Source organism: Oryx dammah, unplaced genomic scaffold, assembly GCF_014754425.2.
Source record: "Oryx dammah isolate SB20612 unplaced genomic scaffold, SCBI_Odam_1.1 HiC_scaffold_19, whole genome shotgun sequence".
Classification (NCBI taxonomy): domain Eukaryota; kingdom Metazoa; phylum Chordata; class Mammalia; order Artiodactyla; family Bovidae; genus Oryx; species Oryx dammah.
The window spans coordinates 88916351-88941963 of NW_024070203.1; the positions used below are offsets into that span (position 1 = coordinate 88916351).

Genomic DNA, 25613 nt, shown 5'->3' on the forward strand with positions numbered 1-25613 from the left:
CTGAGAGGAATGACCTGGTCAAGGGGATAGGGGGATAATTCATGATGCAGGAGAGAGAAGGGACAGCCACCAAAGAGAGAGCGGAAAGTGGGCAGTGGGGGACGTGACCAGATGAGCCGGGGCGATCAGCCCTAGACAGTAAGAGGGCACTATGCCAACCGGAACTCCGCAGGAGCGCGCGCATGCAAGGCGGTAGATACAGTGAGAGGTTATACGGCAGTAGATAAGGTGAGAGGTTAGGCACCTCCTTCTGGGTGCTTTTCCTCCAGCAGAGAAAGGAGAGAAGTGGCTGAGAGAGGAGAAAGTGTGATCCTTGTCTAGGAGAGACCGAGGTAAGCAAGCCTTGAAGCAGCAATGCTGGGCCCCACTAAGGCCCCGTTGGGCTCAGTGGTCCTGAATTTAAAGTGAGAGCCACTGGCATTACTGGGCATTTCCCTGAGGCCCTGCAGATTGCTGGGGTGTTGACGAGGGACAGAGAGAGAACAAAACGGGGGCGGCTTCATCCCATGCTGCCCTGTAGCACTGAATAAATGCCCATGTGTCAAATGCATCAAATTTACTCTGAAAGTTTACATTTACTATTGTAACACCTGACCATAAGGGGAGCATAAGCCATAAAGGAAGCATCTACTAGATGCTTGAGTTTTCAGGACAGACAGAACCCTTTGACACAGATCTCCCCTCCAAATATGAGATCTTTTTCTAAAAATGTCACCACCAGTAAACAAGTGATATCCATAGTTGGAACAAAGTAAGAGCCTGTGATGCTTTAAGAGGTAGACAAGTCAAACAACCCAGAGAGCTGACAGAGATCACGAGTAAGTGCTAACAGGGCTTCAGGGACATTCTGGCCCCGCCCCCTCACTTTAGCAGATGACTCCAGTAAGACTCGGTGCTAACTGGGGGATGGAGAGATGGCTGCTAGCTTTATTTGCGTTAGGATTAGTTGCAGCTCATTTGCTCAAGAATGTTATCCCCATGGAGCCTGACACTGCATTCAAAAGGGCTGACATAAACACAGTAACTACGGAAACGTCCAGTCTTTCAGGCTCTCCATCTGCAAAGCAGAAACTTCACTCTCTTCCAGGACCACAACTGTTGACACACGTGCACTCGATGTCTTAGCTACTGTGCTTCTGAGACTAACATTACAGCGAGGAGGTCCAGATCCAAAAATCAAAACTGTGCAACAGAAACACTACAAAACATCAGTTAGTATACACACATGCACACAAACATGCACAAGTGATGGGATCCTGAAAATAGGGTAGGAGGACCTCAAGTGACGCAACAAGATGGCTTATAAAATATTTTAATGAGAACTTTTTAAAAACCTGAGCAAATTCATTTTCGTCTGTGCTCGATAATGTTATTTTGCTTTATCTCCTGATAAGATTACTCATTTCAAACACTGTTAAAGATAATTGAGATGTAAAATGTTTGATTTCAACCCACAGTTAAGAAGAATCATTTATAAGCCAGTAATGGGATAACTGTGTAATAGTATCTTTCACAGATATTATCTAATTTAATGTTCACAACTGCTTTGTAAAGTAGGTATCATTCTCCTTGTTTTTTAGGAAACGATTCAGAAGGCTAATGAACAGTCAGATGGAATTTGGCATTAGTTATACATTTATGAAACAAATTTGTGGCAAAATATTTTCAAATGGGCTATCATTTTAAAATACTTTAAATACATGTGGTAGACAGTCAAAAGTTCCCAAGCTATACAGATGCACTGAATAGCAATTCAAGTACCACTGATGGTTTCATTGAGAGTACAAAAATGGTCTGAAAAAGCAGAAAGATCTTCATTTCCAAGTATTTATTTTAAAATGATGACCAGTAAAAAAAAAATTGTAAACATATTCAAGACTTCGAGACCATGGCTACCACCTTCCAGAATGAGGCTGAAAAAATTAAACAGCTCTGGAAAGTGAACTCTTATAAGAGACTGAAAAAAGAGAGATTACTGAAGGTGGGGGCAAAAAGGACAGAGTTCCTGGAGGAGGCTGCTTTTGTGCTTTCAAGGCATCTGTAGATGTTAAATTAATAAGGAAATTAAACCACAAGATAACTTACTTACTTTAAGGATACAAACTGCTCCCTCCAGAAGCAGCACTAAGCATGCAAGTGTTTTTAATCAGTGACCTTTTCCTGAAGGAATCTCTCCTTAAAAGTCTGCGGTGCTTTCACTATCCCAAAACTGCTACTGTATAATATTTTCAAGTGCACAAGCTTTAATTTTGTTCTAATTCTTAAAATGTTTGAACAGACTCTGCATAAGCTTTTAAAAAGCAGCTTAATTGTACTGTCTTACACAAGTCACCAAAGAATTCTCAAAAGGAAAAAGAAGACACTTGATAAAATATCGAAGTAGGAAAAGCCTGCTAAGACTCAGTTCTAGAGATTGCTAGTCCAAGTCCCCAGCTGCATGCTTTGAAATTCTCATGTATGTTACGTTGTTAAACCAGGAACCAAACTAAGCAGCATCTGCTATTCTACCACCCAGCTCTGCATCTGCATATTTTTTATAACCCTGATGGTCAGTCATGTATGGATGTGACAGTTGGACTATGAAGAAAGGTGAGCACCAAAGAATTGATGCTTTTGAACTGTGGTGTTGGAGAAGACTCTTGAGAGTCCTTTGGATTTAACCAGTCCATCCTAAAGGAGATAAGTCCTGAGTGTTCATTGGAAGGACTGATGCTGAAGCTGAAACTCCAATACTTTGGCCACCTGATGCGAAGAGCTGATTCATCTGAAAAGACTCTGATGCTGGGAAAGATTGAAGGTGGGAAGAGATGGGGAGGACAGAAGATGAGATGGTTGGATGGCATCACCAACTTGATGGACATGAGTTTGAGTAAGCTCCGGGAGTTGGTGATGGACAGGGAGGCCTGGCGTGCTGCAGGCCATGGGGCTGCAGCGTCGGACACGACTGAGCGACTGAACTGATGGTTAGAAGTTAGGAACCGCAGAAGTGGCAAAGAAGTCAGGGATATGGGCTAGGCTGTGAGAAAGCAGTTTAGATGTTGAGGAGATTAAATGAGTGTATCCAAAATACTTAGGAGAGTGCCTTGCACAAGTATTACATCGTGTTAGTCATTATGACTATTACTGATCCAGTTTCTCACTTACAGTAAGAAAACACTGACCTCTGAAAAACGTATCATGGAATGTAAAGATCATCTTTATTTATCTGCAACTTTAACACTTCAGAACACAGTCAAGCACAATGAAGTAGAAGGGCAGGCTTCTGCAGAAGCAAAAACCTGTATTTTACTACTCAGAGTTCACTCATTTGGATCCTATTTATTCCTTTTCTATGATTCCTAATGGTGGGGCTATTTAATGTCAATGTACACAAGAAAACTGGAAGTACCATCCAGGACTCTGGTGAGGAACCGCAACAACCATCAAAGGATGTGGCAGAAATTATAGAAAGGATAAAAAACTCACAAAGCAGACAAAGCTGAGGCCATTGGACACAGCAATAATCCACCAGACTTACAAAAGCTTCGGGGTTATCACCTCTAAAGGATACAAAGAATAATATTCATCATGACTAATCTGAGTTATACTAAAACTAAGTGCAGTCTTTTCAGCTTTAAGTTGCAGACATGTAATGGATTTTGGAAATTTTTCAAACCAAAATGGTTAAATGTTCTTCTATAAGAAACATTATTAATAGACACAAACCCTTAGCTAATCAGAAAACTCCGGCTATGGACAAAAATCTTATTATGTAAAGGATAAACAATGGTTTCAGAGTACCTGGACTTGTCACATTCAAGGATACACTAGTCGGATTTTAAAATGAACCTAAATATCTCAAAGCGATTACACTGCATGTGACCAATAGCTGAGTTACACTCCATTTTCATGTCAGTTTCCTTCGTAACTGTGACCAGCAGCCTATTCTGAAGACTGATTAACCCCCACCCCCAAATAACTGGGGATCTGTCTCAAACACACACACACACGTATATGCATCAAAATATCAAAAATTTCCTTCACCAAAAACTTCTAAATGTCAAATCTATAGAAGAAATTAAAATGAAAAGATAAAAGATTTGAGTATTTCAATAATTAAAACTCACATATAAGAAAGCATTAAAACCACAAATTAAAAGACAAAAGACACATTTCACATTCTAAAATTAACAGCCTTAAAAAAGTTTTCAAAACTTTAAAAAAGTCAACAAAAGAATAAAGAAATGCAAATTGAAACAATGAAAATACACCTCTACACAAAAGACTTGTACCTGAATAAAAGCCCAAATTTGGGAGCAGCAGGTGAATGGGTAGGCAAAGTGAAGTGCAGCTACAAAACTAAATACCAATCAGGGACAGAAAGAAATGAACTGATACAGGTAACAACAGGCGTGAGGAAGGCAGTTCAAGCTGGAGTGCATTCTGTGTAAGCACATTCCCATGAAGCTGAGTTTTAATCCATGGAAAAGAAAACGGAGCGATGGTCCTCAGTGGGGTGTGGAGGTTGGGGTGTGGCTGGGAGAAGGCAAAGGGAGCTGTTTGGGGTGATGGACATTCTCTACACCTGGCTGCGGTGGTGGTTACAGGTACAAGCCTTTGTCAGACTCACTGTATCATACACTTAGAATGGGAGCAGAGAGTCAGACACGAGGGAGCGACTGAACTGAACTGAATGAGTGGAAATCATATCTTTATAAAGCTGATGAAAAAAAAAGCAGAGATGTTATTATTCATCACCTTTCAAATCTCCAGAATATGAAAACATCAGAATACCCCCAGTTATCTACTTGGAAACAGCACTTACAACGTGCCGGGCACTTTCAGTGTTTTAAACGTAGAACTCCCTTTAGCCATTCGTATAACAACCATTTTCACCATTTTTGTAAAAGCAGAAAGTAAACTCAGTAACTTGCCTAAGGCCACTGAACATGGTAAATAAAGTCAGGGTGTAGGCGTCCCTGGTGCCTCAAACGGTAAAGAATCTGCCTGCAGTGCAGGAGACCTGTGTTCAATCCCTGGGTCGGGAAGATCCCCTGGAGGAGGGCATGGCAACCCATTCCAGTATTCTTGCCTGGAGAATCCCCATGGACAGAGGAGCCTGGTGGGCTGACCTTTTAGCCACTGGGCTGTTCCTGATGTGGTGAGGGTTCCTGGTCATGATTATTCTCTTCTAGTAGACGGTAAGTATCTAGTAGACTGTAAGTATCATTGTTTTGTAAAGCAGTTTGACAACAGCCATCAAAGTTTTTTGCATTTTTAATATCCTTTGATCTAGTCATTGTCTCGTAATTGTTTAGATTATCATAAGCAGAAATCATTCAAAATGTCTAAATGCCAAAAATGTTTCCTGGACATCTGTTGCTAAATCCAATGGATACTACAAAGTCTTGTATCCTCCGAAGCACTTGACTCTGGTTCCCTCTTTCCTCAAACACTGTTCCCTGGCCTTGCTGCCACCAGTCCACAGGTTTACTTCCTCCTCAGTCTCAGGCTGTTTTCTCTCAAGTCTCCTTTTTCTCTGCTGCTTCTGGGCTGTGAGTGTTTCCCAGAATTTCACTTAGTCCTCTGTCCATGCTAAACCTCATAAACCAATCATTTCGAAATCAAACTGGTAACCCTGGTCTCTTCATGGGCTCCAGATTCATAAATCCCACAGGTCACCAAATATCCACTCAAGGATGGCCTGCAGGCATCTCACACAAGTCTAGAACTGAACTTCCCTTTCCTCCAAATTCCTTTTCTCTTTTTGTAACCTCTAAGTGAAAATGACTACCATCCACTCTGATGACCACGCTATTACTCAGCAATCCTTTGCCTAGACTCAGCATCCAAGTTCTGTCCCTTATAAAACTAAATATTTCTTCACTTCTTTATATTTCCACTGCCTCTAGAGCTAACGCATTTGAAAAGAACCTGATGTTAGGAAAGACTGAAGGCAGGAGGAGAAGGGGACTACAGAGGATGAGATGGTTGGATGGCATCACTGACTCAATGGACATGAGTCTTGATAAACTCCGGGAGTTGGTGATGGACAGGGAGGCCTGGTGTGCTGTGGTTCAGGGGGTCGCAAAGAGTCGGGCACGACTGAGCGACTGAACTGAACTACCTTAGTTCAGGCCTATAATCATGCCTAAATGACAACCACATTCCCTAAATAGTCATCTGATTTATAGCTTCTTAAATGTACCATCTCTTTCACTGGCCTTTGGCACTTAATACCCTGCTGGGAATGCCTTTTCACCTAAGTCAAATTTGATCACATCCATTCTATTTGTTGGAAGCTGATGACAGACTGGCTGGACCAGTCCATGTCCTGTGTGTACTGGTCCTGTGTGTACACAGTCCCTCACCTCACAGGGCACTTGGTCTAGAAGGGAACCACAGGCAAATAAATAAAGGAAGAATCAACCCCATTTGTGATAAAGGGTATTAAGAAAAAGAACAGGTAACTGCGAAAGAGAATAAGCGGGAACTAACTTCAGCCACTTCAGATTAAAGGGAAAGAGCCAGAAAGTGCATCTGAGCCAGTCTGCTATTGCTGCTATCCAAATTACCACTAATGTCAGACTTTATTTTTGGGGCTCCAAAATCACTGTAGATGGTGATTGCAGCCATGAAATGAAAACACGCTTACTCCTTGGAAGGAAAGTTATGACCAACCTAGATACCATATTCAAAAGGAAAGACATTACTTTGCCAACAAAGGTCCGTCAAGGCTATGGTTTTTCCAGTGGTCATGTATGGATGTGAGAGTTGGACTGTGAGGAAAGCTAAGCGCCAAAGAATTGATGCTTTTGAACTGTGGTGTTGAAGTAAACTCTTGAGAGTTCCTTGGACTACAAGGAAATCCAACCAGTCCATTCTAAAGATCAGTCCTAGGTGTTCATTGGAAGGACTGATGCTGAAGTTGAAACTCCAATACTTTGGCCACCTCATGCGAAGAGTTGACTCATTGGAAAAGACTCTGATGCTGGGAGGGATTGGGGGCAGGAGGAGAAGGGGATGACAGAGGATGAGACGGCTGGATGGCATCATCGACTCAATGGACATGAGTGTGGGTAAAGCCGAGTGGGTGATGGACAGGGAGGCCTGCCATGCTGCAATTCATGGGGTCGCAAAGAGTCGGACATGACTGAGCGACTGAACTCAACTGAACTCAACATAGATGTATTATCATATAGTTCTATAAACAGAAGTCCAAACATGCCTCCCTGAGTTCAAGTCTTGGCAAAGCCATGCTCCTTTGGGGTGCTCTAGAGCAGACCCCACCTCGGCTTCCAGTTTGCGGCACTCCTTGACCAGTGGCTTCTCTCCTCCAGGGCTTCCCTGGGAGCTCAGATGGTAAATAGTCTGGCTGCAGTGCAGGAAACTCGGGTTCAATCCCTGGGTCTGGAAGATCCCCTGGAAAAGGAAAAGGCAACCCACTCCAGTATTCTTGCCTGGAAAATCCCACGGACAGAGGAGCCTGGCAGGCGACAGTCTGTGGGGTCGCAAGGGTCAGACATGAGTGAGTGACTTCACTTCCCTCTCTCCTCCAGCAATGGTCTGGCCGAGTTGTTTCCACATGGCCATCTCTCTGGCTCCATCTCTTCTGCCTCCCTCTTCCACTTTTAAGTGAAAGTGAGTGAAGTCGTTCAGTCGTGTCCGACTCTTTGCAACCCTGTGGACTGTAGCCCACCAGGCTCCTCCATAAATGGGATTGTGTGTGTGTGTGTGTTCCAGGCAGAAAGGTGGGGGGGGGGGCAGTGTGTGTGTGTGTAAACATTTGCTCCAGGCAGAAGGGAAGGCCTGCTCTTGCAGCCCTAGGGCGGGAGTAGATGGCAAGGCCCCAGAAGGACTATGGCTGGAGGGCTGGGTGCTGGAAGAGGCTGGGGCGGAGGGGGGTGGGTGGGGAGGAAGGATGCCCGGAGGGGCCTGGGTCCTTGAGGCGCTGGGTGCTGCTCTAAGGAGAGAACCATCTGTTAGATGCTTATGGTGACTATAATCACATTCTTTCACATCTGTGATTTCAGGCCAGTGATGGTAGACAGAAGTGAAGTCACTCAGTCATGTCTGACTCTTTGCGACCCCACGGACTGTAGCCTACCAGGCTCCTCCATCCATGAGATTTTCTAGGCAAGAGTCCTAGAGTGGGTTGCCATTTCCTTCTCCAGCAGATCTTCCCAACCCAGGGATCGAACCCATGTCTCCCGCATTGTAGGCAGATGCTTTTACCGTCTGAGCCACCAGGGAAGTCCCTAAGGAGAACCACCTGACCTTAAATACTCACACTTCATACGTGACAACAGCACCAGAGTCTCTGAGGGCTGTGGGGCCGGCTCGCCCCTCACTGGCCCCTGGAGGCTCTCCATCGTGGTCCCGGGCTCAGTAGGGCAGCCACACCTCTCTGAGCCCTGAGAAGGGTCCAGCTCCCAGCAGAGAAGGGTCTCGTCTCCCTCCCTCTGCCCCACAGCTGTAAGCTCCAAGTTACTAAGGAAGGGGCCAACTCGTATTTACCGAATGAAACGGAAAAAACCTAGAATCAACTTATATACCAACCTATAAGAATGCTGAGTTCTTGATGACAACTCTAAATTGAGGCTCTCAAAATTTATGTTTACAATTTGAGAAAATAAAAGTTAAAAAAAGCTGTGTAACAAATTGGGGAAATACTGAAAATTGAAAATAGTGGCTCTCTTCAGGTAGTGGTGTACTGGGTAGTTTTTATTCTGGACTATATTCATTTTTTCCCAAGTTTTCTACTATTTATATGCTATTTCAACAGATATACTTAAACTTTAAAAAGGTAAACCTCCCTTGTACAAACATATTAAGTTTAAGACAGAAAGGGAGATCCATAAACTAATAATTGGGGAAATTTAGTCTTAAATGGCAAAATCTAAAAGAAATATATTTATAAGAAATATTTGTCATACCCAAATTTACCATACTAAAGAATAATGTAGAACACACGTCCAGACAAATGCACGTGTGATCCATGTTGCTATGCACTATCTAAACAATGACTTTTACGATTCACCTTTGGATTATGATCTCTATCAGTTTATACCATTGAGTGCACCTGATATTAAGGTAGACTTTCTCTGGAAATTAGTACTTTCACTCTGGATTTCTCTTTGCCTGGTATACCTCAATTAAAAATTTTTGATTCCTTTGTTGGTGCTTTTCTTTTAGACAACAGATGTCTGAATTTTTCCCATCTAAACCACCTTACTAAGGAGAAAGGAATTGGATACATTCACATACTGGAGAAACTAGTAGGTTTCAATTATTACCCATTTTATATTTTCTGTGTATTATGCTTTCATGCATTTTGTCCTTTGATCCTTTTCACAGCTTTCTCTGTTATTTTTTTCCCTGTGAGCTAGTAATTCAAAGTGTGTCTCTAGTCTGTTAAGTTACCTTTTGAAGAAGGAAATGGCAACCCACTCCAGTATTCTTGCCTGGAAAATCCCATGGACAGAGGAGCCTGTCAGGCTACAGTCTATGGGGCCACAAAAGAGTTGGACACAACTTAGCGACTGAACAACAGCAATGCTACCTTTAAAAATGTAACAAGATGTTGCTAAAAAGAAAATGATGCATAAAATTAGCAAAAGCTCAATACTTGGGCACTCTGCTAATGAAATCTCTGTTAACTGAGGGTCTCAACTAAATCCTTCTTACTCTTCCCCTGCTGCTGCTAAGTCACTTCAGTCGTGTCTGACTCTTTGTGACCCCATAGACGGCAGCCCACTGGGCTCCCCCGTCCCTGGGATTCTCCAGGCAAGAACACTAGAGTGGGTTGCCATTTCCTTCTTCAATGCATGAAAGTGAAGAGTGAAAGTGAAGTTGCTCAGTCGTGTCCGACCCTCAGTGACCCCATGGACTGCAGCCTTCCAGGCTCCTCCGTCCATGGGATTTTCCAGGCAGCAGTACTGGAGTGGGGTGCCATTGCCTTCTCCGACTCTTCCCCTAGATGAGAATATACCTAACATGCCTCCAGTTGTGCCCAGTTTCCAGTCAAGGAGAGAATCTTCCCCAGTGATGGAGGGCCTTGCATCATGTGAGCATCACTTCATCCACTGCTCAGTCCCCTGGAACACAAATGACGATCAGCCACAGTTATGCCAATCTTGTTCTTTTTAACAATATAAAATTTTAAATCTTGTAATTTTCCTATTCACCTGTAAGTAAAATAGAACGAAATTTTACTGTAAAACTACATTTTAATTTATTCCATTATAGAAATAACGTTCAAATTAGTAATGTAAGATTTAAATGCCACGTGTGTGTGCCTGATCAGTTGCTTCAGTTGACTTTGTGACTCAATGGACTGTAACCCACTAGGTTCCTCTGTCCATAGGATTCTCCAGGCAAGAATACTGGAGTGGGATGCCCTCCCACTCCAGGGGATCTATGCTATGCCCTCCTCCAGGGGATCTTCCCAACCCAGGGATCAAACCTGGCCACAATATACTGCTATTCAGACACAAGCAGACTATTCCAGAGCATATAAAAGAGTAATTTCTTCCATCCGTAGCCTTCAACATTTCCCCAAGAGTAGCTCTCATCAGTTTTAGTGAGCTGCTAAAGGGTCAATTATGTTCCAACATTTAACTCCTTCTACTACCAGAACTGACTCGATGGACATGAGTCTGAGTGAACTCCGGGAGTTGGTGATGGACAGGGAGGCCTGGCATGCTGCAATTCATGGGGTCACAAAGAGTCGGACACGACTGAGTGACTGAACTGAACTGAACTACCAGAACAGTGCTTTCTGATTCATGAATAAGGCAGAAAAGAGGCGGCAGGAGAGTTCATTCCATGGTTCTCAGATGTCAGTATGTATCAAAACCACTTGCGGGTATCTATTTAAAAATACCAATTCCTAGGCTCCTTCTCTAGCCCTACAGGATCTGATTTCCTAGGTCCGATGTTAGAATCTATTTTCTTTAAAGATACAGGAGATGCTGATGCATTTGATCTTTTGTCTACACACTGAGAAAGTCGGTATAATCCCTTTCAAGGCCTCCAGCTTTCTTGAAGAGTTGGTGTGGAGAGCCTATTGTTTTGCACAAAGATAAAATCTGCCAAAGGTCTGTCTAGTCAAAGCTATAGTTTTTCCAGTAGTCACATATGGATGTGAGAGTTGGACTATAAAGAAAGCTGAGCACCAAAGAACTGATGCTTTTGAACTGTGGTGTTGGAGAAGACTCTTGAGAGTCCCTTGGATTGCAAGGAGATCTAACCAGTCCATCCTAAAGGAGTCCTGAATGTTCATTGGAAGGATTGATGTTGAAGCTGAAACTCCAATACTTTGGCTACCTGATGCGAAGAACTAACTCATTGGAAAAGACCCTGATGCTGGGAAAGATCAAAGCCGGGAGTAGAAGGGGACCACAGAGGATGAGATGGTTGGATGGCATCAATGACTTACTGGACATGAGTATGAGCAAGCTCTGGCTGTTGGTGATGGACAGGGAGGCCTGGTGTGCTGCAGTCCATGGGGTCGCAGAGTTAGACACAACTGAGTGACTGAACTGAACTGAAAATCTGCCTGGCGCTTCTCAGTTCACAACTACTGCCACCACTGAGGATGGCTCATGCCTCCTTCCTACTTCCACCTTAATGGTGAGACAGAAAGGATGCAGGGCATAGCCAAGAAACATTGTAGACAAGTGGCAGAACTCTTAGTACTCTTTTAGCTGTAAGCCTGTCCAGAACTGGAAAATGAGACTGTCGGTTTCTTTTTGTGTGTATTTTCTTGTTCTCTAAAAAAAGTTGTTCTTCACATTATACAAAAACTTTGGAGGTAGGCAGGTCTGACATCAGGTTATCTGGTTCTTACCTCCTTTTCTGTGGATACTGGTTGTAGCCAATTAACCTCATTAAACCTCAATCTCCTAATGAGCAAAATGCAAGTAATAACTCATTTATGGTTTTGTTACATGGGTGAAATGTATTGTCAAAAGTAAAGCATCTGGCCTAGTGTCAGTCACTTAGTATTAGCTATTAGTAACCATGTGTACTCTGCATAGAAGTTAAATAAGCAGGGTGACAATATACAGCCTTGACGTACTCCTTTTCCTATTTGGAACCAGTCTGTTGTTCCATGTGCAGTTCTAACTGTTGCTTCCTGACCTGTGTATAGGTTTCTCAAGAGGCAGGTCAGGTGGTCTGGTATTCTCATCTCTTTCAGAATTTTCCAGTTTATTGTGATCCACATAGTCAAAGGCTTTCGCATAGCAAATAAAGCAGAAATAGATGTTTTCTCTCTTGCTTTTTCCATGATCCAGTGAATGTTGGCAATTTGATCTCTAGTTCCTCTGCCTTTTCTAAAACCAGCTTGAACATCTGGAAGTTCACGGTTCACGTACTGCTGAAGCCTGGCTTGGAGAACTTTGAGCATTACTTTACTAGCATGTGAGATGAGTGCAATTGTGCGGTAGTTTGAGCATTCTTTGGCATTGGAATGAGTACATCATGAGAAATGCTGGGCTGGAAGAAGCACAAGCTGGAATCAAGATTGCCGGGAGAAATATCAATAACCTCAGATATGTAGATGACACCACCTTTATGGGCAGAAAGTGAAGAGGAACTCTTGATGAAAGTGAAGGAGGAGAGTGAAAAAATTAGCTTAAAGCTCAACATTCAGAAAACTAAGATCATTTTGGGCTCCAAAATCACTGCAGATGGTGACTGCAGCCATGAAATGAAAAGATGCTTACTCCTTGGAAGAAAAGTTATGACCAACCTAGATAGCATATTCAAAAGCAGAGACACTACTTTGCCAACAAAGGTCTGTCTAGTCAAGGCTATGGTTTTTCCAGTGGTCATGTATGGATGTGAGAGTTGGACTGTAAAGAAAGCTGAGTGCCAAAGAATTGATGCTTTTGAACTGTGGTGTTGGAGAAGACTCTTGAGAGTCCCTTGGACTGCAAGGAGGTCCAACCAGTCCATCCTAAAGGAGATCAGTCCTGGGTGTTCTTTGGAAGGAATGATGCTAAAGCTGAAATTCCAATACTTTGGCCACCTCATGCGAAGAGCTGACTCAATGAAAAAGACTCTGATGCTGGGAGGGATTGGGGGCAGGAGGAGAAGGGGATGACAGAGGATGAGATGGCTGGATGGCAACACCGACTCAATGGACGTCAGTCTGAGTGAACTCTGGGAGTTGGTGATGTACAGGGAGGCCTGGCATGCTGCAATTCATGGGGTCGCAGAGTAGGACAGGACTGAGCGACTGAACTGAATTGAAAATTAGCATCTTAACCCTTGTTCAAGTGTACAGTTTAGTAGTTTTAAGTACCTTCACACTGCTGTGCAATCAATTCTCCAGAGTTCTTCTCATGTTGCATAACTGAAACTCCACCCACACTACTAGTTTGCTAGGGCTGCATAATAAAAATACCACAGACTGGGTTGTTCAAACACAAGAAATTAATTTTGTCACAGTCCCAGAGGCTTGAAGTCCAAGATCAAGGTGTGGGCAGGCTTGATTTCTTCTGACGTCTCTCTCCTTGGCTTGCAGATGGTGTTCCTTGCCGTGTCCTCACTCGCACTTCCCTCTGTCCAGGCATCCCCAGTGCCCGCGGGTCCAGACTGCCTCTTCTTACACAGGCACCAGTCAGATTGGCTTCGTATTCACTCTAATGGCCTTATTTTAACGGAATCATCTCTTCGAAGACCCGTCTCCAAATACAATCACATTCTAATGTACCTGGGGTAAAGACTTTACAGAGAGATTTTGAGGGAGCACAACCGAGCCCTAAAACATCCACAAAGCAACAACTTCCCATTCGTCCCTCCCCTAGCAACAACAACTCTGCGTTCTGTCTCTATGAACTTGACTACTCCGATCACTTCATATAAGTGGAATCATACAGCATTTGTCTTTTTGTGACTAGCTAAGGTATTAAAGAAAAGTTATGACCAACCTAGATAGCATACTAAAAAGCAGAGACATTACTTTGTCAACAAAGGTCCATCTAGTCAAGGCTACTAAGGAAGGGGCCAGGGTGCAAACCGGTTAACTCATATTTACTGAATGGAATGGAAGAAACCTAGAATCAACTTATATACCTACCTATAACAATGGTGAGTTCTTGACAACAACTCTAAATTGAGGCTCTCAAAATTTATGTTTACAATTTGAAAAAATTAAAGTTACCACCGCAGCTATAAAAAGGTGTAACAAATTGGGGAAAGTGTCTAATCTGCATGTGCGGACTCAGCCTGCAGGCTTTGGGACTTTAGTTTCCTTACTTCTGGTATCTGTGTCCTGGTAGTTAAGGCTGGTCTAGAGGCTTGTGCTTATTTAACTTGTATGCAGAGTACATCATGAGAAACGCTGGGCTGGAAGAAGGACAAGCTGGAATCAAGATTGCCAGGAGAAATATCAGTAACCTCAGATATGTAGATGACACCACCCTTACAGGCAGAAAGTGAAGAATTAAAGAGCCTCTTGATGAAAGTGAAAGAGGAGAGTGAAAAAGTTGGCTTAAAGCTCAACATGCAGAAAACTAAGATCATGGCATCTGGTCCCATCACTTCATGGCAAATAGATGGGGAAACAGTGTCAGACTTTATTTTGGGGGGCTCCGAAATCACTGCTATGGTTTTTCCAGTGGTCATGTATGGATGTGAGAGTTGGACTGTGAAGAAAGCTGAGTGCCGTAGAATTGATGCTTTTGAACTGTGGTGTTGGAGGAAACTCTTGAGTCCCTTGGACTGCAAGGAGCTCCAACCAGTCCATTCGGAAGGAGATCAGCCCTGGGTGTTCTTTGGAAGGATGCTAAAGCTGAAATTCCAGTACTTTGGCCACCTCATGAGAAGGGTTGACTCAGTAAAAAAGACTCTGATGCTGGGAGGGATTGGGGGCAGGAGGAGAAGGGGACAACAGAGGATGAGATGGCTGGATGGCATCACTGACTAGATGGACGTGAGTCTGACTAGATGGACGTGAGTCTGAATGAACTCTGGGAGTTGGTGATGGACAGGGAGGCCTGGTGTGCTGTGATTCATGGGGTCGCAAAGAGTCGGACATGACTGAGCGACTGAACTGAACTGAACTGAAAATCACTGCAGATGGTGACTACAGCCATGAAATTAAAAGACGCTTACTCCTTGGAAGAAAAGTTATGACCAACCTAGACAGTATATTCAAAAGCAGAGACACTACTTTGCTGACTAAGGTCCGTCTAGTCAAGGCTATGGTTTTTCCAGTGGTCATGTATGGATGTGAGAGTTGGACTGTGAAGAAGGCTGAGCACCGAATTGATGCTTTTGAACTGTGGTGTTGGAGAAGACTCTTGAGAGTCCCCTGGACTGCAAGGAGATCCAACCAGTCCATTCTGAAGGAGATCAGCCCTGGGTGTTCTTTTTAAGGACTGATGCTAAAGCTGAAACTCCAATACTTTGGCTACCTCATGCCAAGAGTTGACTCACTGGAAAAGACCCTGACTCTGGGAGGGATTGGGGGCAGGAGAAGAGGATGACAGAGGATAAGATGGCTCGATGGCATCACTGACTCGATGGACATGAGTTTGGGTAAACTCCAGAAGTTGGTGATGGACAGGGAGGCCTGGCGTGCTGTGATTCATGGGGTCGCAAAGAGTCAGACATGACTGAGCAACTGAACTGAACTGAAGGTATTAAAGGTTCATCTATGCATGTGTCAGAAATCCCTTCCTTTTTAAGGTCGCATAACCTTCCATTATACGTATATATTTTCACATTTTGCTTATCTAATTCATTTGTGGATGGGTTGTGTCCACGTTCCGGCTATTGTGAATTATGCTATTATGAACATAGTGTACAGGGACATGTTGAAGACACTGTTTTCAGTTATTTGGGGTATATACTCACAAGTTACATTGTCCTGTGAAGATTTAAGCACGTACTAAAGTTCTGGCTGTTCCATCTAAATCTCTCTCCCTAGGATAATCCTTGCTTTATTCTCTAACATCACATCTTTGCTCAATGTCACAAACTGAGGCCTTAGATTAAATCATGTATTTCTTGCAGGATGTGTATTAATCAGGTAATCATAAATGGCTGTGAGTCAAGGACCTGTGAGATAAGAAACACCATAAATATTTTATCATATGAATCCAGGTATGATTCAGGCAATTGATAACTTTAACAATTATAATTAAAAAGATAAGCAATCAAGCATACTTAAAAAGTTGAATATGGCATCAAAATGGCAAATATGAAAACCTAGTTATAATAGGAATTTTTACAGCAATATATAGACAGTCATAACTATCTTACTTAAATTCTTAGTTCTAGACAAATAGGACTAGTTTAATTTATGATATATTATGGAATTTGCCATCAATATCTTCATTTTCAATGCAGGAGATTAATACTTTCTCTTCTATCGTGAGTAGAAGTATAATAAAAATAATCTCGTATTTTTCTTTTAAGAAAGATTCCATGCCCTTACACAGATGAAAAACGTAAATAAGAAATTAACTTTTTTAGGAGTACTGAACGGCCGTATAGCCTAGAAAAGAAGAAAAAATGGTCTAGTTTCAAGTCACAGCTGTCACTTTCTACTGTGTGACATTAGGCAAGTTACTTAACCTATCAGTTTTCTCATCTGTGAATTGGGGATGATTAGCCCAAATTTAAAGTTAGGAGGATAACATTAGTTAGCATGTGTAAAATGCCTGGCATGTACTAAACCTGCAATAAATGCCAACTACTAACAGCATAAATTGACAAACTGCATAAATGGAGAGGACCATGATGTAACTTGTCATCTCACTGGAATAAACAGAGAGTAACTACCCTACTTCCACTGTTGTAAATGAGGCTATACGGTGGGGGTGTAGGAGGAAGATATTGAATAAAATATCTTAAACTACTTCAAAGGTGTTTCTATTCCTTCCTTATGGTTAAATTATACTAGATTATCTTTATTAGAATGTGTTTGCTTTGTTAAGCTATGTCCTCAATTAGTTAAATTACTAAGAAGAAAGTTATCACTAAGATACAACATTATGTTCTTATTTTTCAGTGTATATGTCCTAAGTTAGGAAAAAAATAGCGCGTACCTGGTGTGGATATTTTATGGATATCTAAGACACTTGGATGTGATGGTTAAATACACATCCAAGTAAAAAATAGTATTTTTTATATTCATGATATTCACAGAAATCTTTCATTAATTGCTCTTAAAAAATATCAAGTGCATAAGGTTGAAATAAACCATCTCCAAGTAAGAATGTAAGAAATACACTACTCCCAAGTAAGAATATAAAATGATTTTATAATTAATTTCAAATTAGAGAAACTTATCAGTTAATCCATCTTCAACATATATCATCAAAAGTCGTTATGATCTTTTACAATGGTGCACAGTAAGAAATATCTTTGGAAAGATTTCAGTATAAGACTTTTATAATATAAGATTTTACACATATATAAGCAAATGTAAATAAGTGAAATTTACAAACATATTCATATATATGTAAAAAAGAATACTGGTTTTTCAAACTGCTCTCTACAAGTAAAAAGTCATTAATATAATGAGACCTACTGTTACTGCAGAAACCTTTGAACTTTTAGGAAAGTTTCAGGATGAATGAAACAAAGTTGTTAGGAAAGATTAAAAATCCACTTCCTGCCCACTGCCTTTTTGACTTCTGGACAACAAAATATGACCACAGATGAAACAGGAAGAACACAAAGAATTGAGAGAAAAGCAAGGGCAAAGTTCCATCCTATTCCAAGGCAAGTTGTAGAAGCCCTCACAGTCAGCCCTTAGAGCTCAGTTTCATCTGGAAAACCCCAAATTCTCCTGATTCCGTACTAAAGTCACAGGCTACAACTGAATTTCTAGATTCTGAATAGCAGTTTGCAAGCTGTGTTGTGTAACATCCCTGGCTTTCATCGATGACCTCATGACTTACTGTGACATTCTTTAAAGAGAATCCAATTTAGTTCATAACTATTATATATGCTGTAAACCACTTTTAGGGAGGGAGAGAAGTATGGAGGAAAGAGCTGGGGGTAGGGGACAGGGAAGAAAAGGACCAGAATTTCCAAAAGGTATAGGAAAATTCTAAAAATAACACTTTCAGAAAAAAAGACTAGAAATCACTTCCAAAAATGCAAAATTTGTGCATCACGCCTTGTTTGTATAAAGTAGAACAATTCAGATAACTCAACAATCACTTACTGAACACCTACTACACCCAAGAGATGGAGAGGACATTCCAAGACACACCTCACCTCCCAGGGCAACCTGAGAGGAGGACTCCTAGCAGGGACCATCAAGTTGGCCTCTTTTTTTTTTCAGGTCAGGGAGAACTAGAAGACCCTCTCTGCTCAGATGCTGCAGCCTACTGTCAGCACAGTCTTGATAACTGCAGCCTTCAAGGGAGGTAAGGTTGTCCCAACACTCCCTTAGGGGCTAGGACCAATCCCCCGTGTCAGACCAGATTCAGGGGTAATGCCTAGGAAAGGCCTGCGATGCTTACTGACTCATTAAATTTTCATTTGTTCTTAAAGCTTTAGTTCTTAAACTGGGTGTGCTGGCTGAATTTTAATTCAAGTGATCACATTCTCTTGCTCCTCAGCGGTGTGGAATCCTTCCAAATCCGGCCTGGAACGGTTAAGTCACTTTGTTTAACAGAACAGTTTTTGATGCATGTTGTTGTTTGAAAATTCTGAAACTGTAGTAACAGACCAAGCACACGGTCTCGGGAAACCGGAGACTTTACGCGGCGCTTCCATCTCTTTTGGTGGAAGTTATAAAACATCCCCTCGCCGTGTGATGGCCAAGTCTCACTTTTATACATGTGTATCAGATACCATATTAAGTCGCAAATCAAACATGCCTTAGTCATCAGGGTTATGAAAAGAAGTGTAAGAGCCAGAGGTGTTTTTATTTACTATTATTATTTTAAGAGGATGACTTAAAATAATAGTGAAGAGTTCACTTCGTTTTTGTTTCATCCAGAAGAGGTGGCAAACTCGGGTTTTGTTTGCTTGCTTCAGATACCAAATTAACTCACAAATCAAACATCCCTCTTAGTCATCAGGATTGTGAAAAGTGTAAAAGTGGAGTTTTTATTTACTATTATTTTAAGAGGACTGAAGGGTTGACTTTTTTGCTTCATTCAGAAGAGGTGGCAAACACCGGTTTCGCTTGCTTGCTTCAGATACCAAATTAACTCACAAATCAAACATCCCTCTTAAGTCACCAGGATTGTGACAAGAAGTTTAAGAGGGAGAGGCGCTTTTATTTACTATTCTTATTTTAAGAGGAGGACTGAAGAGTTCACGTTTTGTTTCATCCACAAGAGGTGGCAAACTCGGGTTTTGCCTGCTTGCGTGTTTTCAACAACCGACAGACGCCCTCACAGGAGTCGCCTACAATAGCCGCCAGTCCGCACCAGCGGAGACCCCCAGGGCGCCCCGGCCCAGGCCGCGCGCGCTGAGGTGAACGCCACGCGGGCGCCGCGGCTCTTTGTCGGCGGCGCGGCCCCTGCTCAGGCCCCGCGCCCCTCACCCAGCGGCCCGCCCTTCCTCCTCCTGAGACCGCAGCCCGCGCTCACCGCCTTGAGGTCCAGCACGCCGTCCTTGGCCTCCTGCAGCAGCGACACGAACTTGGCGGTGAGCAGCCCCAGGCTCTTCTCGTGCCGGCTGCTGCCGGCCCCGGGCGGCGCGCAGCTCGCGGGCTCGGCCGCCGCCATCGCGTCCCCGCGCTCCGCCACCTGCCGGGCCGGACCCGCGGCGGCCGCGGCCGTCGCCGCCCGCCGAGGGGTCGCGGGCTCCTGGCAGCTACAGGTGCGCGGCGCCCACCCACCTGAGGCCTCCACCCCTTCCCTCCCCTCCCCAAGTGGGCCGTGAACAGGGGGCCGCGACCGGGGGCGGGGTGCGAGCGCGAGCCGGCGCGCCGGGGGCGGGGCCCGCCTTTAAATGGCCGGAAGTGACGCACGGCGCGCTGGCGCTGGGAAACGCGCTTCGCTGAAGGCGGGAGGGGAGGGCTGGGCGGGGCGAGACGATAGGGGTGATAAGGGAGGAGGCGGGAGGGGTGGGCGGGGCGAGAGGGGGCGGGGCGGGAGGTGGATTCCGCGAGTGGGAAAAGGGGCTTCAGTTCAGTTCAGTTCAGTGGCTCAGTCGTGTCCGACTCTTTGCGACCCCATGGACTGCAGCACGCCAGCTCCCTGTCCATCACAAACTCCCGGAGTTTACTCAAGCTCATGTCCACTGAGTCGGTGATGCCATTCAACCATCTCATCCTCTGTCGTCCCCTTCTCCTCCCGCCCTCAATCTTTCCCAGCATCACGGTCTTTTCAAATGAGTCAGCTCTTCGCATCAGGTGGCCAAAGTATTGGAATTTCAGCTTCAGCATCAGTCCTTCCCATGAACACCCAGGACTGATCTCCTTTAGGATGGACTGGTTGGATCTCCTTGCAGTCCACAGGACTCTCAAGAGTCTTCTCCAACACCACAGTTCAAAAGCATCAATTCTTCCGCTCTCAGCTTTCTTTATAGTCCAACTTTCTGTTTAGCAACAGTGATTTCCAATACCCTGTCTTCCATGTTGCTGATCCATTCGTCTGTATTATTCAGTCTACTGTTGATTTCTTCTAGTGTATTTTTCACTTCAGTTATTATATTCATCTTTGGTTGTTATCTGTATTTTCTAATTCTGCTGTTAAATACTTGTAGTTCTGCACTAAAGAATTCCATTCTTTACCAAGTTCTTTTATCGTCTTTAAAAATCATTCATCCTGAATTCTTTCCAGGTAGATTGCCTATCTCCACTTCTTTTTCTGGAGTTTTATCTTGTTCCTTCATTTGGAACATGTTCCTCTGTCACTTTATTTTGCTTGACTAGATGTTTTATTTCTGTATATTTGGGAGGTTTCTTGTATTTCCCAACAGTAGCTTCTTGTAGGAGACACAGCTATGAGTCCCAGCAGTCTTCTCCCCTCTTGTCGCTCTAGGGGTACCTCGATGTGGGCTGCTAGGGTCCTTCTGTTGTGGCAGGCTGACTACTGTGGGCAGTCAGATAGGCTTGATTAGTCCCTGGTCCAGCTGGTGGCCAGGCCCTGCCTTGTGTGGAGGCTGCTGACCATTGGTTGTTGAGACCAGGTCATGAGGTAGTCGGCTAAAGAGGCTCAGAGGACTAATACTCACTCACCAGTGCAGTGGGCTGGATCAGGTTTCAGGAGATCCCGGGGTTGGTTCCTGCCCACTGGTGGGTGAACTTGGGGCTAGTGCTAACCTTTTCGCAGGCATAACCACATCCTGAGGCCCACTTGCAGGGCCCGTGGAGTCCCAGAACTGATGTTGGATAGCATTGGTTCCTGACACCCCTCTCATGTTCTGTAGCTTGGGTGGGCCTGCCGGTGGGCGAGGCCAAGGCCCACCCATCCCTGGGCTCGTGCTGGACCGTTAGTGGGTGGGCTGGGTTCATAGACTATGGGGGTTCAGTTGTCCTGAGGTTAGGATTAGCCCTCTGGCCTCTGAGGATGGTTCCAAGGCTAGAGCAGGCTCACTGGTGGGCAGGGCCAGGTGCCTGCCCGCTAGTATTGGTGACTGTAGGCTGGTGGGTAGGGGCAGGGTTGCGTCCTGAGGCTTATGAGCTGAGGGAAGATTCCACATGGGCACGTGCCAGCACCAGTATCCATGAGGTAGAAATGAACTCCCTAGAATGGCTTCTGCCAGCGTCTAAGTCCCTAGGGCGAGCTCCAGTTTCCTCTCCAGGAAACTCTCCCAAGATCCTCATGTAGGTCTGACCCAGGCTCCTTTCAAACCACTGCTTCTGCACTGGGTCCCAGGTATATGAGAGTTTGTGCACACCCTCTAACAGTGGAGTCATTTTTATGTTTCTCTATCTTGGAGACTGTCCCTGCTGGCCTCCTGTGTGGCCCCAGTGTCCTCTCCTCCTGTCACCCAAAGGCTAGGGTTCAGCTGGTCCCAGGAAAGAGTCTGGCCTGCATGTGCAGACTCAGCCTGCAGGCTTTGGGACTTTAGTTTTCTTACTTCTGGTATCTGTGTCCTGGTAGTTAAGGCTGGTATAGAGGCTTGTGCTTATTTAACTTGTTTGCAGAGTACATCATGAGAAATGCTGGGCTGGATGAAGCACAAGCTGGAATCAAGATTGCTGGGAGAAATATCAGTAACCTCAGATATGTAGATGACACCACCCTTATGATGGCAGAAAGTGAAGAAGAACTAAAGAGCCTCTTGATGAAAGGGAAAGAGAGTGGAAAAGTTGGCTTAAAGCTCAACATTCAGAAAACTAAGATCATGGCACCTGGTCCCATCACTTCATGGCAAACAGTAGAAACAGTGACCAACTTGATTATTTTGAGCTCCAAAATCACTGCCAATGGTGACTGCAGCTGTGAAATTAAAAGACACTTGCTCCTTGGAAGAAAAGTTATGACCAACCGAGACAGCATATTAAAAAGCAGAGACATAATTTACCAACGAAGGTCCGTGTAGTCAATGCTATGGTTTCTCCAGTAGTCATGTATGGATGTGAGTGTTGGACTATAAAGAAAGCTGGGTGCTGAAGAATTGATACTTTTGAACTGTAGTGTTGGAGAAGAATCTCAAAAGAATCCCTCGGACTGCAAGGAGATCGAAACAGTCCATCCTAAAGGAGATCAGTCCTGAGTGTTCATTGGAAGGACTGATGCTGAAGCTGAAACTCCAATACTTTGGCCACTCGATACAGAGAACTGACTCATTGAAAAAGACCCTGATGCTGGGAAAGATTGAGGGCAAGAAGAGAAGGGGACGAGAGAGGATGAGATGGTTGGATGGCATCACCGACTCAATGGACGTGTTTGAGTAAACTCCAGGAGTTTGTGATGGACAGGAAGGCCTGGCGTGCTGCGGTTCATGGGGTCGCAAAGATTTGGATACGACTGAGTGACTAAACTGACTGAGAGGCTTGTGCAGGCTTCTAGGCAGGAGGGGCTGGTACCTACCCCTCAGGGGTGGAGCTGGGTCTTGGTTCCATGGTGGGCAGGACCATGGTGGCTGTGGGCTCAGGAAGTCTTGAGGAGCCTGTCTGCTGACCAGTGGGGCTGTGTTGTTTGGCCTGAGGCATTCCATCACTAGAGTCTACAGGCTATTGAGTAGAGCCAAGTCTAATGATCCAAGCAAGATGTCTGCCTCCAGTGAATTCACATAGATGAACACTCCCCTGTATCTCTGCCATCACTGTTTATGTCCCCAGGGCCGGGCAGAGCTGCCCCTTGCCTCCCTAAGAAACCCACCAAGACCAGCAGGTAGGCCTAGCTTGGCACTTATCAAATTACTGCTTTCTCTGTTGGTCCTGGTACATGTGAGATTTTGTGTGTGCCCTTTAAGAATGAAGTCTCTATTTCCCCCCAACCCTGTGAAGCTTCTGCAGTGAAGCCTCACTGGTCTTCAAAGCTGAATGCTCTGGAGGTTTCTCTTCCCAGTGCTGGACTCCCAGTCTGGGGGCCCTGATGAGGGGCTCAGAGCTCTCCCTCCTGTGGGAAAACCTCTGTAATACAATTATTTTCTAGTTTGTGGGTGGCCCACCTTGTGGGTATGAGATTTTATTGTATCATGGGTCTGCCTCTCTTGCCAGTCTCATTTGGTTCTCTCCTTATGTCTTTAGTTGTAGATGATATTTTCTGGTAGGTTTTGGTCTTTTAAAATGATGGTTATTCTGCAGATTGTTGTGATTCTGGGTTGCTCCTGAGAGGAAGTGAGCTTAGGTTCCCTCACCTCTACCACCTTGACTGCTTTTCTCCTGTAGTTTTCTAGTTAAGTTTTTAAATGAGGAAGTGTGAGTTTTCCAGCTTTTCCTTTTTGAAGATTGTTTTGGCCTAGATTCCTTGAATTTCTATATGAATTTTAGAGACATGTTGTCAGCTTATGCAAATAAGCTAGCTAGCTGAGATTTTGGTGGGGATTGCATTTAATCTGTAGATGAATTTGGGGGAGAATTACCATTTTGTCAATATTAAGTCTTCTATTCCATGAATATTTGTCTTTCAATAATGTTTTGTAGTTTTCAGAGTGTGAGATTTGAACGTTTGTTAAATAAAAACCTAAGAATTTTATGTTTAAAATTTATTGTCAATGGAATTAAAAAAAATTTAAACCAATTTAGGTATGATTGACATGTAAAAGCTGTACATATTTATTCTACACAATTTGATGAGAATAAGTATACACATAAGAAATTATGACCATCATAAGGAAGTAAACATATTCATCAGCTTCCAAAGTTTCCTCCCACTCTTATTGTTATTTCCATGTATTCATTCTTGATTCTAGTAATTTAAGCCTTTTTTCCCTTAATTAATCTACCTCAAGATTTGTCAATTTCTCAAAGTCGAAAATTTAGGTGCGTTTTTTCTTTCATTAATGTTTGCTCTAATTTTTCTTTGTCTGCTTTGGCTGTAGTTTCCTCCTTTTCAGTATCTCATACGTGGAGGGCTTCCCTGGTGGTTCAGATGGTAACGAATCTGCCTGCAATGCAGGAGACACAGGTTCCATCCCAGGGTTGGGAAGATCCTCTGGAGAAGGGAAAGGCTACCCACTCCAGAATTCTTGCCTGGAGAATTCTATGGACAGAGGAGCCTGCTGGGCTATTGTACATGGGATTGCAGAGTTGGTCACGACAGAGTGACTAACACTATAGGTGGAAGGTTAGGATGTTGATTTCAAATATTTTTTTCATATAGTTGCTTGCAGACAAAAATTTCCTTCTAATTACTTTAGCTACATCTTGTATTTTCTATTTCCATTCACCTCAAAGAATTTTTCTAATTTCATGATTTATTCTTTGATATGGTAGTGTTCATTTCCACACTGTAAATTTCCCAAATTTGTTATTCTTTTCTAATTTCAGTTCATTGTGTTCAGAGAGCATCAGTTCAGTTCAGTTCAGTTGCTCAGTCATGTCCAACTCTTTGCAACCCCATGGACTGCAGGATGCCAGGCCTCCCTGTCCATCACCAACTCCCAGAGTCCACCCAAACCCATGTCCATCGAGTTAGTGATGTTATCCGACCAGCTTATCCTCTGTCGTCCCCTTCTCCTCCTGCCATCAATCTTTCCTAGCATCAGGGTCTTTTCAAATGAGTCAGCTCTTTGTATCAAGTGGCCAAGTATTACTTTGTGTGATTTCAATACTTCCAAATCCACTGAGGCTTACTTGTTGACCTTGCGTCTCATCTGTACTGCAGAAGGCTCCAGGTGCACTTCGGAAGGATGTGAAGATTCTGTTCTTAAAGTGTTCTACAGTTGTCTGTTAGGCCTAGTAGGTCTAGTGTTGTTGAAGTCTTCCATTTTCTTGCTGATCTGCTTCACTTTCTGTCTGTTGTTGAAAGTGGTGATTTCCTACTGTTTCTTTGACTGTACCAGGTCTTTGTTGCTGAGCATGGGGTTTCAGTTGCGGGGAGCAGGGTCTACTCTCCAGTCACAGCGTGTGGGCTTCTCACTGGGGTGGCTTCTCTTGTTGCAGACCTTGGGCTGAAAGTGCACGGGCTTAGCGGTTGCAGCGCTTGGGCTGAAGTAGCTGTGGTTCACCAACTCAAGCACAGGCTTGGTAACTCTGGCGCATGGGCTTAGGTGATCTATGGCACATGGGATCTTCCTGGCCCAGGGAT

General features: G+C 43.9%; 1 protein-coding gene across 2 annotated transcripts in view; it reads right to left on the reverse strand.

Annotated features, from left to right (window-relative positions):
- Positions 1 to 19860, reverse strand: part of E2F5 (E2F transcription factor 5) — a 31451-nt gene extending 11591 nt beyond the window's left edge. For both annotated transcript variants that reach the window (XM_040261140.1, XM_040261139.1), the window contains exon 1: positions 19554 to 19860. In XM_040261140.1, the coding sequence (XP_040117074.1) occupies positions 19554 to 19691 (138 nt within the window). In that variant the 5' untranslated portion in view covers positions 19692 to 19860. The remainder of the gene's footprint in view (positions 1 to 19553) is intronic.
- Positions 19861 to 25613: the final 5753 nt, after the last annotated feature.